The sequence below is a fragment of the Lactuca sativa genome, chromosome 5, assembly GCF_002870075.4.
Source record: "Lactuca sativa cultivar Salinas chromosome 5, Lsat_Salinas_v11, whole genome shotgun sequence".
NCBI classification, from domain to species: domain Eukaryota; kingdom Viridiplantae; phylum Streptophyta; class Magnoliopsida; order Asterales; family Asteraceae; genus Lactuca; species Lactuca sativa.
This window is the reverse complement of record NC_056627.2, coordinates 313003366-313020395: the sequence shown is the minus strand read 5'-3', so window position 1 is coordinate 313020395 and position 17030 is coordinate 313003366. Positions and strand designations below refer to the sequence as shown.

General features: G+C 41.7%; 1 protein-coding gene across 1 annotated transcript; it reads right to left on the bottom strand.

The window, feature by feature from the left end:
• Positions 1 to 3439: 3439 nt before the first annotated feature.
• Positions 3440 to 5478, bottom strand: LOC111887938 (cationic peroxidase 1). The gene is made up of 4 exons (XM_023884073.3): positions 5169 to 5478; positions 4542 to 4733; positions 4285 to 4450; positions 3440 to 4024 (listed from the first exon to the last, which is right to left on the bottom strand). The coding sequence occupies exons 1-4, from the start codon at positions 5385 to 5387 to the stop codon at positions 3642 to 3644; spliced, it is 960 nt and encodes a 319-aa protein (XP_023739841.1). The 5' UTR covers positions 5388 to 5478; the 3' UTR covers positions 3440 to 3641.
• Between the last annotated feature and the right edge of the window lie 11552 nt (positions 5479 to 17030).

Genomic DNA, 17030 nt, shown 5'->3' with positions numbered 1-17030 from the left:
AATGAGAGAAATAAAAGACAAATCTACTCGAAGAGGAACATACATTGTTTTGAACGAGTGGCTCACCAAACCGATTAAGGGGGTGATTGTTGGATTAATCAGTTTTATTATTTTAGGAGTTTGTTTTGTTTAGTTTAAATAATGGGAATTTTAGGAAAGTAGCCATATTGAAGTTATTTTTTTTTTAATTTTTAAATTTTTTAATTTTTATAATTTAATTTAATTTTTTTTTATCTCTAGCATAATTTTAGAATTCAATTAAGATACTAATTTGTCTAGTATATATAGGATAATGGTGTGGTATTTTTTTATGCATAACTTTTTCTCAGTTTATTCTTTTGTTCAAATAATTGTTTTGTTTTAATTCTTCCATTCTCACATTTTCTTTATACCTATTTGTAACATCCTGTTCCGAATCGATTCCTAGTATGAGGTTTTGGCCCGAAGATCGGTCATCATAAGGATTAGGGATTTTTAAAAGGTAAGATCTAGGCCCATTTGGGTGTGGGTGATGTATAAGAAGTTATCTGGGTGCTCGGTTCGTGTTTTGGAGCCTAGTGGTATTTCGGTAAAATTCGGGCTTTTGTGGAAAATGGATTTTTGTTCAGAATGTTTTGATAAAGGTGTGACTTGATATAAGTGTAGGGTTTCTTGTTACCTTTCTGTGGATATAAGGATCGTCAGAATTGGGTTTATAACGAAGAAGTTGTGGCCTTTGGAAGTCTCATGGTTTTCAGGCTTAGCCAATTACGCTGGGCGTACTAGTGAAGAAAGCAGTACGTGGGGCGTACCTTAGAGTACGATGGGCGTACTGACCAGGGTTGTCGCGAAGGTTCTTCGGAGTATGCTGGGCGTACCATATGTATGTTGGGCGTATGTCAGTCGGATCAGAACCCTATTTTAAGGTCTTGGACCCTATTTAAGCTCCTTATCTCATAACCTAACCATAATACCTTCAGCCTCCACCCCTCTAAACCGTATAAATCATCATATATCATCCATGGTGTCATTTTTGATCTATTAGAGTCCATTTTTGGGATGTTTGGCCTATATTCAAGAAGATGGAGCTTGTTGCAAAGATGGGAATCAATGAGGAGCTTATGGATCTGGCTTTTAGGACTCATTCTCAGCTTGATAAAGGTTAAAAGATTCGAACTTGATCATTGATCTCTTAGATCTACCATTTATGGGTTTTGGTTCCTTTTTGGTCCCAAGGATGAAGCTTTATGGTTCAAATCCGATTCTTAGGCTTAGGGTTGCCACCCTTGATGCTATTTTAGTCCTTAAGACATAAAGTTTCCATCTTGAAGGTCTTAATGGGTTCATGGATGAGTTAGGGTAACTTTTATGGAAGTAGAATGCCATTTTTGGAGTTTGGGTTTGTTTGGGGCCTGCATAGTCACCAAGTCAATGAAATTTATGGGTTTAGACGTTAAGTATAGCTCATATCTATGATTTGGAATTATTAGATCAAGTATTAAGCACTTAATGGATTTTGTGCATGAGTTGTTTGTATTTTGGACGTACTATGAAGTATGCTACGTGTACAATCCATTTGCCCAGTACGCTAAGCGTACAGAAGCGGTACGCTGGGCATATGCTCTCAGGAAGACTTGGGCCTTAGTAGACTTTGTACCTTTGGGCCATAATGGTTTTGGGCCTGGATTTGCTGATCGTTGGGCCTAAATGTATCTTTGGGCCAATATTAGGAAAGTTGTGCCTATTGGGCCTTATGGCCCAATATAGAATTGGATTTCACATTTGTGAGCCTCGGTTTGGGCCAATTCTTGGACTAGGTTGCCGTGGGTCTTCGTGGGCCAATTAAGGTCATGGTTACGGACTAAGGAGAATATTGGGCTTTAGGATAAGGCCCATTAGAATGTTCTAGGCCCAATTTGGAAAATTAGGCCATTGATGGCTTTTGTTTTGGTTTGGGCCATGGGTAGAATGGTAATTTTACCCCATGCATGGATTAAGGATTATGGTATGGGGCCGAATTGCTAATTGGGTATATTGATTGGTATTGAAAGCTCGGGAAGTGGACAGGGCAGCAACTAAGGATTTCTTTCGGGAAGCTTCTACATTCGAGGTGAGTCTGCTCACCATACTAATGGATCTAAGGCACTAAGGTCGGCCCATTATGCATTATGTGATATGCTAGTTGATTTCGTGTTATGTGGTATGCTAGTTGATGATGCGGTATGTGATATGCTAGTTGTCTTTGTGATGCTTGTATGGAAGACCTCGCGGGGTTCCCGAGGCACTATGGTGTAAGACCTTGGAGGGTTTTCATGGCATCCTTATTCAAGACTATGTGAGAGTTTCCATGACATTGGGCTAAGACCATGTGGGGGATTCTCATGGTACCCGGAGTAAGACCTTGGAGGGTTTCCAGGGCATCCTTATATGTATGGTTGGTATGACAGTGGACTTAGACCATGTGGGGGTTCCCATTGCACCCGGAGTACGACCCTGGAGGGTTTCCAGGGAATCCTTATATGTTTGTATGCATGGATTGTGTGATTGATAAGGTTTATGTAGCTGTTACAGTTTTGTTTATGGTTTCAAGTGTCTTTGTTTTGGAAAGGAATGGCTCAGCTTGATCGCAGCACACACATCCATGTTTTCCACAATGAATGATTTTAGGATGAACTCTGATAAATGTTTTTAATTAACAATGTTTTGGAAAGATTAGAATAAATGATATCTATGTTTGGGTTATATTAAAAATGAAATTTTTAACCCTGGTTTTTTGGTCGTTACGCTATTGCATACGGTTTCTTTTGTATGTTATTGAAGCAAGTTCCAACCAAGTAATCTAACAATAATGATAGTAATTTAGCTGGAAATATGGATGATAATAGAAACACAGTGATGTCAGATAAACAACAAATTGAGGTGCTTTCTACAAATAAGGCTGAATAACATTGTTTTGTGGCAATAATATTCAACAATTTATGTCACAAAAGATGCCACTCATCGTTGAAGGACAAAACATATCTACATGCGATATCATTTCTTGAGAGAAATCGTAAGTGAAAAAGATCTTGTTCATCTTAAGTGTTGCAGGTCGAAAGATCACACAATGGATATTTTTACCAAATCACTTAGTTCTCATGTTTCTAAAGGAAATACTGAAAACTAAAAATCACACAATGGATATTTTTACCAAATCACTTAGTTCTCATGTTTCTAAAGGAAATACTGAAAGACAGGGAGTAAGAAGCAAGATCAATCTACAGAGGCATTGCTGACAAAAGAAATTTAACTTGCATGACTTTGTGGAGGTTTTTTTATTTTGTTTTATTTTCTTCTTATTTTTATTTATTTATTTATTTATTTATGTTTATTGAGTTTTTATTCTTGTTTTACCTACAGAATAAATATTGGGAACAAATATAAAAATTAAAAACAATTATTATTCCAAATTACAAGAAAATGAAAAACAAAGACCAATCTCCCGTAAATAATAGAAGCCCGAGTTTCGTACCAAGCATTACAAAACGACGAGATGACGAAAAAGAAAAAAGAAAGAAAAAGAAAAGACCATATTCTCTCAGACTTATTTTATTTTATTTGTGGAGATTTGTGTTATACTTTATGAGATATCAAGACATTTTCTTGCTTCCGGACAAAGGACCCTAATTGGTACGCCTACAATTGGTTCTAACTTGACCACTTGAGCCAGTCAAAGGATTAAGGTTTGCCATTTTCACCATTGCATTTGCGAAGTCTGTCGAGAAAGTAGCAGCATTAGAACTGTAGGTCCGCACTTGTGCATCAGTCGAACCACCATTGAATAACTCTTGGTCCGAATGCAATAGTCCCCTCTGGTTAATCAAATCATTATAGTATCTATTATCAAAAGATGTAGCTGAAGCATCTAGTGGCGACAGATTGTTGTCACCACCACTTGAAGGACAATTTGGCCTCAATGATGTTGCAAATGATGAATTTATGTTGTTTTCGTTATACAGACGATTGCGGAATACAGTACACCTTGCTTGACCAATTGTATGAGCTCCTACATAAAACCAAATAACGAACATGGAAGGTATTAGAATTTTAGAAAACTGTAAAATGTCAGTAATACCCCTCAAAGCCATGCATCGCGTGTGCTTTTTATCTTTTAATTAATGAAATGTGAAACTTATCATATGATCAGTTGCATGAAACTTGTTGATAATATATTAAGTGATCCAAACAATGGGGCTTTAACTGATCGAAGGATGAACAAAAGGACCCACGTTTAATTAATAGTGAAGATTAGAATGAAGTACTCACCAGAGAGGGCTACCATTTCATTAATAGTAAAACCTTGGTTTGAAAAGGATGAAATGAGTCCACTCAGACTTGCACCTGGTGAAGGAAGATTAGAATTCGCAGCGCTTTGGCTAGCCGTTGTCGAATCTCTTCTACCAAATACAACGTTCCAACTTGGCCCACGAAGCTGAAAATTAACAAATTAAAATAATCAGCATGCAGTAAACTATGTTATTCGAAGATATTGCACGTCAATACTAAAGTTTGTTTTTACTTACTGCAACAACTGAATCTCGTGCAGCTGCAGAAAGTATATCAGCACAAGACACAACACCGGGACACTGGCTCTCTAATTGGGTTTTAATGGTATCAATGACATTGAATCCTCTGAGTGAATTGCTATTCGGGCCTGCTGATTTTTCTCCGGTGAAATTGGCGGTGTCGTCAAGTAACACTGAAGCATCACATCCCTGTGTATTGGAAGTAAAACCAAAAAAATAAAATATAGTTAAAGCTACAGAAGAAACGGCTTTAGTGCATAACATTCGTTTGACATTTGAGGTTCATTGACTCGTGCATGCACATCAAGTCAACAAGTCAACACTGCTCTACGGATTTCAGGTCGTTGGGTGTAACTTTAATGACGGAATTAGCATAAAATCAACGATCGTTGATGAAAAAGTTGGCGGCTGGCGGCCCATCTCATGCATGCAAAACACAAGATTACGTAAAAAAACAAGCCTAAAGATGCTAAATTTTTTTAGCATAAAATCATAACTTAAATAAATTATCTCCCCTATAATTTCGTCTATATATATCCCTATATTTTTTACTTCGCTATAGCTATGGCAAAGCAAATAGTATTGCAAAGACAGTAGAGGTGGTAAAAGGTTATAGATACTTACATTAACAAAGCAATCGTGGAAATGGAGGCGAAGCAATGAAGCTCCCATTCGAGCTTCACTAGAGACAGCAGAATTCACTGCTCTTGTTATAACAGAGCGGAAATTAGGACAAGTTCTAGCATAGAAATTAGCGGATAGCTGACCAGAAGTTGTTCCAAAAAAAACCCATAAGCATAATGCAAAATGTGAGATTTTGAACAATTTTTTTGATAAAGCCATGAGTATGACAATTTCAAGAGGCACGAGAAGATAGAGAATTATTGCTAACGAATTAGATGCGAATAAGAGAAAGGAGCGTTTATTGTGTTTATGAAGTGTTTATGCATCATCTATTTATAGGGGGTGGGGGGGATAAAAGCACGAGGTGTGTCCAATATCAAACCAACGGTGACGTTTTCTTAAAACACTTCTCGAAAAAAATATTTAAAGACTATATGTGAGTCGTATATACTTTGTTTAACAATTTAATAAACAACATCCGGATACGGAATAAGTTCTAACTAAATTCAACGATGAGAGTTGAATTTAACAACATCACATTGTCAACAATGTCCACTTGGAATTTTCCCCCACGGGCTATATAAATTATAATAACTTTGTAATTTATTGATACAACTTGTAGCAGAAAAACTACTTGAAAAACGTTAATCTAATACATGAAATCATGAATCGTGCTATTCTCAAGTATCCATGGTTTTGGCTAGCATATATGCGAGCGGAGTATCTTTAAATATCGCCTTATGCTTTTTATTCCGATTGACGAGAAATGTCATGTTAGTCACAAGATATGTTTGAACTCTTTTAGGAAGGATGTTGTACATTATAGAGATCTTTCAGGTTTGAAGCACCGACACGATTTGGTTAGTTTTTTTTTTTTTTTTTTTTTTTTTTTTTTTTAAATATATAGTTAGACGTGTCGATCTTTCTGCAAAGAAAGAGACACCTGCGAATTTTTTAACTTACGATTTCAAAAGAATATCAACGCTTAGACCAACCGACGTTTTAGGTTTTGGACAAGCAGGATCGAAACACGCATGTGAGGCTCTAACATTAGTTTTCTCTCATGTGGGCATGTGAAGTGGGGTTTCACTGTGAGACTGCTTTAAAAGTTGCATAATGCAAAGTAACCTAACAATAAAAAATATGCATGGAAAATCAACATGTGTTGCCTTTTATGTGTGATATTTTTTGTTTCCTTACGGTCAGATGTTGTAGTGCTCCTCAAATAGAGTTCAACGTCTCATCGACAATAATGTTATGACTTCTATATCTATAAATGTGGCTTTCAAAAAAAGACCATAATTTTTATTTTATTGTGACACATTCATACTCTTGGTTTTACAATAGGAGTAATAAGCTTAAACTTAATTGTGTGGATTAACCTCAAACCCAATTAGTCTCATAAACTTATGTAACCTTCTTTTTGTTTAGCATCTTGTTAGGCTTGCTTAATATATTTTTGGAGTTCCAAAACAATATCAATCAAATAATTTAACTAATTTTTAATGTTTATCTGGCTTGTCAACATATCTTGCTATCATAGCTTACCAAGTTGATATTTCGTGTAGAGCCCATCAACCCCCTTCCAGAACCTTGTGATTGGAAGCAACACAATGAAAACATGAATGTTCGAGCTCGGATAATAGATAGACATAAGCTTGGTGGATCGAGAAACAAAGATCATTGGCTTATATGCTAAAGACCTACTAACCAAATAATTTGATACATACCATGACACATCACATACAAGAAGTAAGTGTCCAAAAATTACACCATCTAAAACAAGATAAAGATATCATCATTATTGATTAAACAGAGCAAGACCATGGAATCAAGCAAAAGTGGGGTGCCAGGTACTGCCACATAAGGACAAGGCTATTGCTAAACTTTCGATTTGAAAAACCGATGTCTATTTGAACTTTACTCGTTTAAATCTATTATAATGTTTGTGTAGGAATTAAATAAGTAGGTGAACCTTATTTCCTAGTGCAATTCATATATCTGCAATATGGGTGTTAATGGCTATTAAAACATAAAACATAAATTTTCATTAGACTAAAATACATTGCATAACATTATTAAATAATTGAGTAACAGATAACAATTGAGAAACAAATAATTAGCAACCTGGTAAGAGCTTTTTTTTTTTCTTTGTCTTAACCCGTGCTACTTTATCCTTCATCTCTAGCACCTCAGCCCTCATTTTCCATCTTTTTTTTTGGAAGGGATGATTATGCAACCCATATCCATTGTTCAGTTATTGTTATATCCTTTTTTGCATTTATATTCCATCTTAGTTTTTCTTGTATTTGAGTTTCTAAATTAACCATCCCCTTGCTTTCTAAACGTATATTATGGGAATAATTTTCAATTTCTTTTTATCTTTCTAGTATAACCGACTTGACCTCATCATAATCTATCCACACTCTATGTGTTTCAACTTGGGGGACATTTGAACTTATGGACGATTTGAGATTTTTGTTTGTCAGAGAAGATTAGGTAAACATATTTTAGTATAATATGCTATTGTAACATCCAAAAAAAACGCAGATATACCTTGTGAACCCTAATCTTTGAGCAAATGTCCATATTGGTCCTTGATTAAGAGAAGAGTGGTAGATGGGTACGCGGGGCGTACTAGAGTGTACGCTCAGCGTAATCGTGCTCGTGTTTGATCGCGGAGGGCCACCTAGTACGTCGGGCGTACCAAGGTGTACACGGGGTGTACCAGGCCCAGAATAAAACCCTAATCTTAAGTGAGCCCCTTATTTAAAGAGCGTTATGGCCTCCTTGTTGGCCACCATTTCCAGAGACTTATCCTACCCAAAACCCTAACCCTTGTTCTTGTAGCAAGAGAGTGCATATGAGAGCTTGTGGGTGTGTTCTTGAGCATTAGAAGTGGAAAGAAAGCTTTGGAGAAGAAGGATTGAGAGCCCAAGCACTTGGATCTGACCTTAGCAGTGAGAGAAGCTTCATTTGAAGGTAAAAAGCTCCAAGCTTTCCTACTCTTTTGTTTGTGTTTATGTGTGAGGTGTTTTAGGGTTTTTTGTACCCAAAGTTGATGGCTTTATGAGTTGATAAGCCCCTAGAATCCAAGTTCTGTCCCTTGTAAGCTTATTTTGGGTTATAGAGCCATAAAAATCTAATCTTGGTCATTAAGAGCTGACCATTCATGAGTTATTAGTCTCTTAAGGAAGGAAGTGGTATGATTTGGGTGTTGGTGACCTTTACATCCATGCAAAGGCTTAAAGTCACTAACTTTATGGATTAAAAGGCATTAGAGTAACCAGATCTGGGATATGAGCTTATGTCCTAACCGATTCAAACCAAAAACCACGAAGAGTACGAAATTGGGACTTACGTTGGGCGTAATCCCAGTACGCGCAGCGTAGGGGTCGACTTCCTTGTTTCTGGATAGCCATGGGGTACGCCCCGTGTACAGAGTTGGTACGCACCACGTACTCCCTACTGTTGACTTTTGTTGACTTTTAGGGTTTGGTCAAGATTGAGGACTATTAAGCTTTGGAGGGGTAAAATGGTCTTTTACCCTTTTGTGAGTTGTAGAAGGGTTAGTCTAGCTTCTTGAGGGCCAATATTAATTAGAGATAACTAATATGTGTTAGGCGGGAGCTAGAACAGGGAGTAGAGATCAAGACCCCGATTGCGAGAATTTCATTCATTAGCTTACGAGTCTTCTCACTATACATTACCTTAAATGGTATCTATGTGCAGACCAGAGGGTCTTATGTGTATGTGTATGTTTGAGATTTGTGTGCATTGTGTTATATGTATGCTATGTGTTATATAGACTAGACCAGAGGGTCCAACGACTCATGAGGCCATAGGGTCCTCGATCAGACCGGACCGAAGAGTCCAACAAGCTAGACCGGACCGGAAGGTCCAACAAGCTACGAGACTGGAGGGTCTTGCTGAGACACATTGGCCGGAGGGTCATACCGAGTTATAGCCTTGAGTGGCTTATGTCTTGTATGTGTATTTTGGGGAACTCAGTAAGCATTTATGCTTACCGTGTTATGTAATATGTGTTTCAGGTACTAGCGAGGATCGCGGGAAGGCGCCGACATGATTTGTACACACTGATAGAGGATTTCGTATTTGAGATCCTTGGATATGTTTTATCGTGATAACATTTGATACACTTGAGTTTTGAAATGATTTGTATGAGACATGTTTTGTATGAAAAATGAAAAATTGTTTTAAATTTTTACGTTGTTACAAGTTGGTATCAGAGCCTTGGTTTGAGGGATTTGGATACACCATCGGGCGTATCTGAACTCAACCTAAGGATTTGAGAAAATCTTTCATAAAAGAAACAATTTTTCTAAAAAGAGTAAAAGATTTTGAGAAAAGAAAAAAGGAGCAGTGGGTACGATCAGCCAGCGCCCAAACGGTGATTTCCTAAAATACCCTTACATTATGTGTTTTGAGATATTATGTGATGTGGTATGCATGCTAGAGTAGGGTAGGTAAATCATATCTTAGGTCTAGGGTGGCTTGATATGTGATGCCTTAGCCTAGGAGTTTATGTTGCTGTGAGATGCTTTTAGTGAATGTAGGTAGCAGATAATAGCTTGTGAGAAGTCTGCTTGAGTGTAGGCAAAATTCAAGGGGTATAGGGTACTTGCGAATTGGGATCCTAGGAGTAGGACTTGGTGTGGATACAGATACGGTGTGGAAGGTAGTATTGGGCCCGTACTACTGAAAGCACCGGATTGGTAAACATCCCAAGTATGAATCCTTAGGGTGCTAAGGAACAAGTAGGAACAGTTGATCAAGTGTGAGTAATCTCGGTCGAGTCTCTGATTATTTTATGTTGTATTTCAAAGGCATCATGGTGGGGACGCACCACAACCCAGGAGGCAGTGGAACCAATGATACTAGTGATGAGGAGATCCGTAGGATGATTCAGGAGGAGGTGGCCGCCGCCATCTAAGCTGAGATACTGGAGATGTTTGGGTCTATCAAGACCATGCTGATTAAGATATTTGACAAGCGATATGATGCTCTGACTGAGGCGGTTGCTGCTGCAGCCACTGCGGCTGTCACTGCCGCGTGGCTGCAGGTGGGTGACTCGTTGCTGTACCGAAAGTTCAGCAACACGAAGCCACCAGAGTTTGACGGGACTCAAGATCCGATAGCCGCGATGAGGTAGATCTCTGACATCGAGGAATGCTTCTACACATGTTCATGTCCTGAGCATCTGAGGGTACGGTTCGCGCTGAACCAGCTTCGCTTGGGAGCGAAGGACTGGTGGAAGTTTGTGATGGCATATTTTACTCCTGTAGAGCTTACCGTAGTGACCTGGGAGAGGTTGGCCACTATGTTCAGAGACGAGTATGTTCCCCCAGTGGAGAGGGAACGTTTGGCCCAGGAGTTCTTGTCCCTCAAGCAGTGGACGGAGTCCGTGACTGTGATTACACGGATGTTTCAAGAGAGGGCGTTGTTTTGCCCTGCGCATGTGTCTTCTGAGCAGGCATGCATGAGTCAATATCTGAGTCTACTGAGGTGAGAAATTCATGAGTTTGTGGCGAACTTGTCATACCGGACATTTTACGAGATCCAGGCAAATGCCCGGAAGAGAGAGATCGAGCTAGAGACTCAGGCCAGGGCGGAGGCCGAGTCTCAGAGGGGGGATAGGCGGTCGACACATTCTCAGCAGGTAGCCAAGCGGGAAAAGCCCGCTGATTCGAGATCTGGAGGACCGAAGGGTCGCACTTGTGGGAAGTGCGGAAAGATCCATGAGGGAGCGTGCAGGACGGGGGTGTGCTACAAGTGTGGCAAGGAGGGGCATTTTGCGAGGGATTGCCCCAAAGGATTTGCAGTTTGCTTCCATTGCAACCATAGTGGCCATCGGAAGGCCGAGTGCCCACAACTACTTCAGGGATCAGCACAGGGATCTACACCTGCTGCTATTAAAGCCACCGTGGCCCGGCCTATGAAGGCTGAGGCACCGAAGGCTCGTGGAGAGCCTTTCAGTTGATAGCAGAGGAGGTCCGCACAGCGCCTGATGTCGTGGCTGGTATGTATTATTTTATTTAATTATGCTGAGTTTGAGATATTGTGCTTATATTGTGGTATGCTTAGGTACTTTCCTTGTGAATTATGTACATACTTTGGTGTTATTTGACTCAAGTGCGAGTCGATCTTTCGTGTCATTAGCTTTTAGTCAGTATATCAGTATCCGACGAGAGGTGTTGAGTCAACCTCTGCGAGTTTCTATAGCTGATGAGCGAGCGGTTTTTGCTACTGATGAGATTCGAGGATGTGTACTCGAGATCTTCTGTGTTTAGTTTCCGATAGATTTGGTACCGATTGCGTTCGGGGATATCTGTGTCATCGTAGGCATGGACTGGTTGAGCCGATTCGGATCTGTTATCGACTGCAAGCGCCAGTTGGTGACCATATGAGACCCTAGTGGGGGAGTACTTACGGTATATGGCGAGGGTACCCAATCCGGGTCAGCATTTTGCTCGGCTGTCAGAGCGAGACAGAGACTACAACAGGGCTGTAGAGGGTTTGTATCCTATGTGATGGATACACGAGTTTCCACAGAGAGGCTGAGTTCTGTCGGTGAGGTTCCAATAGTGCGAGAGTTTCTGGATGTTTTCCCCGAGGAGTTGCCAAGTGGGCCTCCAGAGAGGTAGGTGGAGTTTCGTATCGATTTGGTTCCGGGGGCGGCGCCTATTGACAAGGCACCTTATCGCCTTGCGCCACCGGAGATGCAGGAGTTATCCTCGCGACTTCAGGAGCTGTTGGGGAAGGGATTCATCCGACCAAGTAGCTCGCCGTGGGGAACCGATCCTTTTTTTCAAGAAAAAGGATAGTTCACACTGCATGTGCATTGATTACCGGGAGTTAAACAAGTTGACGGTCAAGAACCGTTATCCACTACTGAGGATCGACGATCTGTTCGATCAGTTGCAGGGAGCTTCTTGGTTCATAAAGATAGACTTGAGGTCTGGATATCACCAGATGAGGATGCGGGATCAGGATATCCAGAATACGATGTTTAGGATTCGTTATCGACATTACGACTTCGTGGTGATGTCTTTTGGGCTCACCAATGCACCAACATCATTCATGGACCTCATGAACCGAGTATGCAGGCCAATGTTGGATCGATCGGTGATTGTGTTCATCGACGATATTCTAGTGTATTCGAGATCCAGAGAGCAACATGAGGAGCATCTGAGGGAGATTCTTGGACTATTGAGATCGGAGAGGCTTTATGCCAAATTCTCCAAGTGTGATTTCTGGTTACGAGAGATCCAGTTTTTGGGACATCTCGTTAATCAGGATGGGATATTAGTCGATCCAGCCAAGATTGAGGCTGTTATGAATTGGGAGGTGCCGAGATCCCCCACCGAGATCAGGAGTTTTCTAGGGTTACCTGACTAATATCGGAGATTGATCAGGGATTTCTCCAAGATTGTCGTTCCCCTCACCAGATTGACCCGGAAGGTCATTGCTTTTACTTGGGGTCCCGAGCAGCAGACCTCGTTTGAGACTCTTCGCCAGAGATTATGCGAAGCCCCAGTGTTAGTCCTTCTGGAGGGAATGAAGAATTTTGTGGTGTACTATGACGTGTCTATATCAGGGTTGGGTGCGGTGCTTATGCAGAGAGGACACGTGATAGCATACGCATCGAGGCAGCTAAAGCCTCATGAGATGAGGTATCCCACCCACGATTTGGAGTTAGGGGTAGTAGTGTTCGCCCTTAAGATATGGCGTCATTATTTGTATTGGGTTTGGTGTACCATATACACGGACCACAAGAGTTTGAAGTATCTGATGGATCAGCCCAACTTGAACATGCACCAGAGGAGATGGTTGGATGTGGTAAAGGATTATGACTGTGAGATCCTGTACCACCCAGGCAAGGCTAACGTGGTAGCCGAGGCTTTGAGCCGCAGGGCGGAGAGTGCCTCGATTCGAGATATATACATGAGGATAACGGTGATGACTCCGGTACTGGATACCATCCAAGAGGTGCAGACAGAGGCTGTGAGACCGGAGAACCATAGGAGAGAGCGGGTGTTTGGGCAGGTGTCCGAGTTTGTTACTGATAGCCGAGGGTTTATGACCTTTCACGGTCGGATTTGGGTGTCGTTTTGTGGGCGGGGCACGTAGCATATTGATGTAGGAGGCACACAGATCGAGATTCTCGATCCATCCCGGGGCCAATAATGTAACATCCCAAGTTCAGAAGCAAGAGTTCAAGGGAGTAAAGTGTCGTTAGGAGGGTGGACTCGGCGAGTAGGTGAGGTTACTCGTTGAGTCGGAGCGGGTTTTGGTCGCGAGTTAAGTGACCAACTCGCCGAGTCGGCAACTAGACTCGACGAGTTGGTGCTGGGAAGAGAAAACCCTAATCTTAGGGTTTGCACCCTATTTAAAGTACTTTATGTCCTCCCCTCAGCTTCCTTACTACCCTTTTGATATCCAGAAACCCTAGCCCGTGAGTGAGAGTCCTTGGAGGCAATTTGGAGCCTAGAAAAGTGATTTTTGTGAAGAGATCTTGAAGATCAAAGAAGCTTGGATCAAGGAGATTATGGGGATTCAGATAATTCTTCAGTAAGAGGTCGTTTTGGAGGTAATGAATTGTTATCTTGGCCTTATCCTTTCTAGATCTATCTTTCATGGAGTTTTAGGGTTTGTTTGAGGATGATATGATGAGATTTTTGTGCATGAGTTAGATCTAGAGTTGAAACTGCATATCTGAGTTCTATTTGGATCCAATATGCAGAAAGCCCTTCGAATTGCTATGCAAAAGCCATCCCCCATGAGTTAAATTTCTTTCTAGCTTGGTTTTTGAATTTTGGGTCATGGAGGCACGTAAAGGTAGCAACTTTATGTTGCTAATGCACTCTAGGGACCCAGATCTATTGTTTGGAGCCCTTGCATGGCTCGAAAAGCCTATGTATGAATAAAGGACTGAAGAGACTCGGCGAGTCGTATGGGTGGACTCGGCGAGTCATATGAAGATGAGCTTGGACTCGACGAGTTGGAAGAAAAACTCGATGAGTTTGATGATGATTGTTGTGGACCCGGCGAGTCTGTTCTTGGACTCGGCGAGTCATAGTGCAAAAACCCCAACCTCTTCTGGTTAAGACTCAGATCAGTGAGTTGAGTGGTGACAAAGTGAGTTGGACAGGATAGGACTTGAAGATTGTTGAACTTGACGAGTCATGGGGTGACTCGAAGAGTTGAGTCGTGTTATGAGCCTGAGTTTAGGGAGTCGGCGAGTCAATGGGTTGACTCGGCAAGTAGGGTCAATCAGGAAGGTTGACTTTGACCATTTTGACCTTCGAGGGTATGTTGGTAATTTTGGTTCTGATGGTTATGGTTCTTTGGAGTATCACGTGGTGGTGTTTGTAGCGGTGATTGGGAGTTTTGATTCTATCTCTCCATATCGGCAAGTGCAAGGTGAGTTATCCTCACTATATCAACAGGGTCTAAGGCACCAAGGCCGACCCTTTATCGGATGGGAATTCGAGTATTTGTATGATATGTTTTTGAGTTGCTAGATCTACATCTTGGTTTTAGGATGGTGTTATGTTAGTGACAAGGTTAAGGTCGGTATCCTGGTTTTAGGATGGTGTTATGTTAGTGACCTGGTTAAGGTTGGTGTCCTGCTATGTAGGGTAATGTTATGCTAGTTATCAGTTAGGTTGGTATCCTGGTTAGGATGTTGTTATGCTGCATGATCTGATTGAACCGTTTGTTTGGCTAACGATTTTTATGTGATTGACTGTTTTATGTGCACATGGTTGTTGAACTGGGGTTGGGTTGAGGCGGGTCCTGCTTTGTGCTGTAGGCCGACATTCCCAGGGCGGGCCGGATATACCATAGGCCCAACGAGTGGTCCGGATAGGCTGAAGTCCCCAAGAGGGCGGTCCAGACGTGCCGAGGCACAGAGAGTGGACCAGATCGACTGAAGGCCCGGTGTGGGCGGAACAGTCATACTATAAACTCGGAGAGTGGACCAGACTGACTGAAGGCCCGGTACAGGCGAACCAGTCATACTGTTGACTCGGAGAGTGGACCAGACCGACTGAAGGCCTGGTGTGGGCGGACCAGTCATATTGAAGACTCAGAGGGTGGACCAGGTGGATTGAAGGCCTGCTGCGGGCGGACCGGTCGCACTGTAGACTCGATATGCATGGTTGTTCTGTATTGAGATATGATATGCGTATGGTTATATGTGGTTGGTATTTTGGGGGTAACTCACTAAGCTTTCGGGCTTACAGCTGTAGTGTTTTAGTTTTAGGTACTTCAGGAGATCGTGGCAAGGTGAAGGCGTGATCGTACCACTCCTCATATTTCATGATTTTATGATTTGGTTCTGGGGATATGCTGATGTTTAAACTCTTTTAAAAAAAATTGTAATAACTTAATGGCTTTTGAATGAATTAAAATGTTTTAAATTGGTGCAAATTTTTATGAGTGTTACAAGTTGCTATCAGAGCCTTGGTTTGAATGAATTGGAAGAACATTCGTGTGAATCGAGTCTCAAATCAAGGAGGGATTTTCAAAATGGCTTTCAAAAGTTTTTCAAAATAAGTTAAGCAGGATGCAGAGGGTACAATTAGCCAGAGCCAGTAAGGAGACCCCAAAATACCATACAAGTTATTTGATTATGTGATATCTTAGAACAACATGCTAGTACTAGGCTAGGGATCTTCAAGAATTGCATGATATAATTCCCTAATTATGTGATACCTACTAGCCTAGGGTTTTCCTTATACGAGATATTCAGCTTTCCTCTAGGAGTGAGGATTGAGCGCTCGCTGTGTGTGTGTATATGGTTAAGGTGTTGTGCTGATACTTGAGAAAAATATGGGTAGGTGTGGAAGGTAGTATGGGCCAGTACTACTGAAAGCACATGACCCATATGTGTAACAAGGAAGTCACAACTGTCTAGGGTATCGGTTATGAGATAGTTCCCCGGGCGGGTATGTGATGTATCTAAGGGTCTTGTTGGTGTATTGCAGTATGGCGATTACGGGACGTTTCGGGGAAGGATCCGGTTCGGGATCGAGACAAGGAGAGGGTGGTCAGGATGGACCAGTACCACTCGAGGTCATTGGTTTGGTGTGTATGGATGAGTTGGATGCCAGGATTTGTGATATCCTGCATGATGAGGTTGCTACTATGTTCCGGGCTGAGTTGCCGAAGATGTTTAGGTCGATCAAGACCACCATGGTTTAGTACTTTGATGAGCGCTCTACAGCTCTTGCGGAGACGGCTACCGCGGCAGGTACAACAGCTGTAGTAGCGGCAGGGGGATGAACCAGTCGAGGTTTTCAGTATCGGCACTTCGATAATATGAAGCCCCTACCTTTGATGGAGTTCATGATCCTATCATTGCTATGAGATGGTTGTCACATGTTCATGCCCTGCGGATCAGAGGGTGAGGTGTGCTCTGAACCTTTTGAGGCTCGGAGCGAAGGATTGGTGGAGGTTGACTACGGGATCTTATTCTGATGCACATCGGGCTGTAGTCACTTGGGATCAGTTCTGGGAAATGTTCAGTACTCATTATGTTCTGCGGGTTGAGAGAGAGAGGTTAGCTCAGAAGTTCTTGGAGCTAAAGAAGGATTCAGAGTCGGTGACGGAGATCACCAGGATGTTCACGTAGAGGGCGATGTTTTGCCCTGAGTTTGCTTCAAAGCAGGCTCAGATGTCCCGATATCTGAGTATGCTCAAGAGAGATATCCGACAGTTTGTGTCCATGTAGAGATGTGATACCTTGTTATAGTTGCAGGAGGCCGCCAGGCATCATGAGTTGGAGATTGAATTGCAGTTGCTAGAGCAGAGGCAGGCCCCGGTACAGTCGCAGCC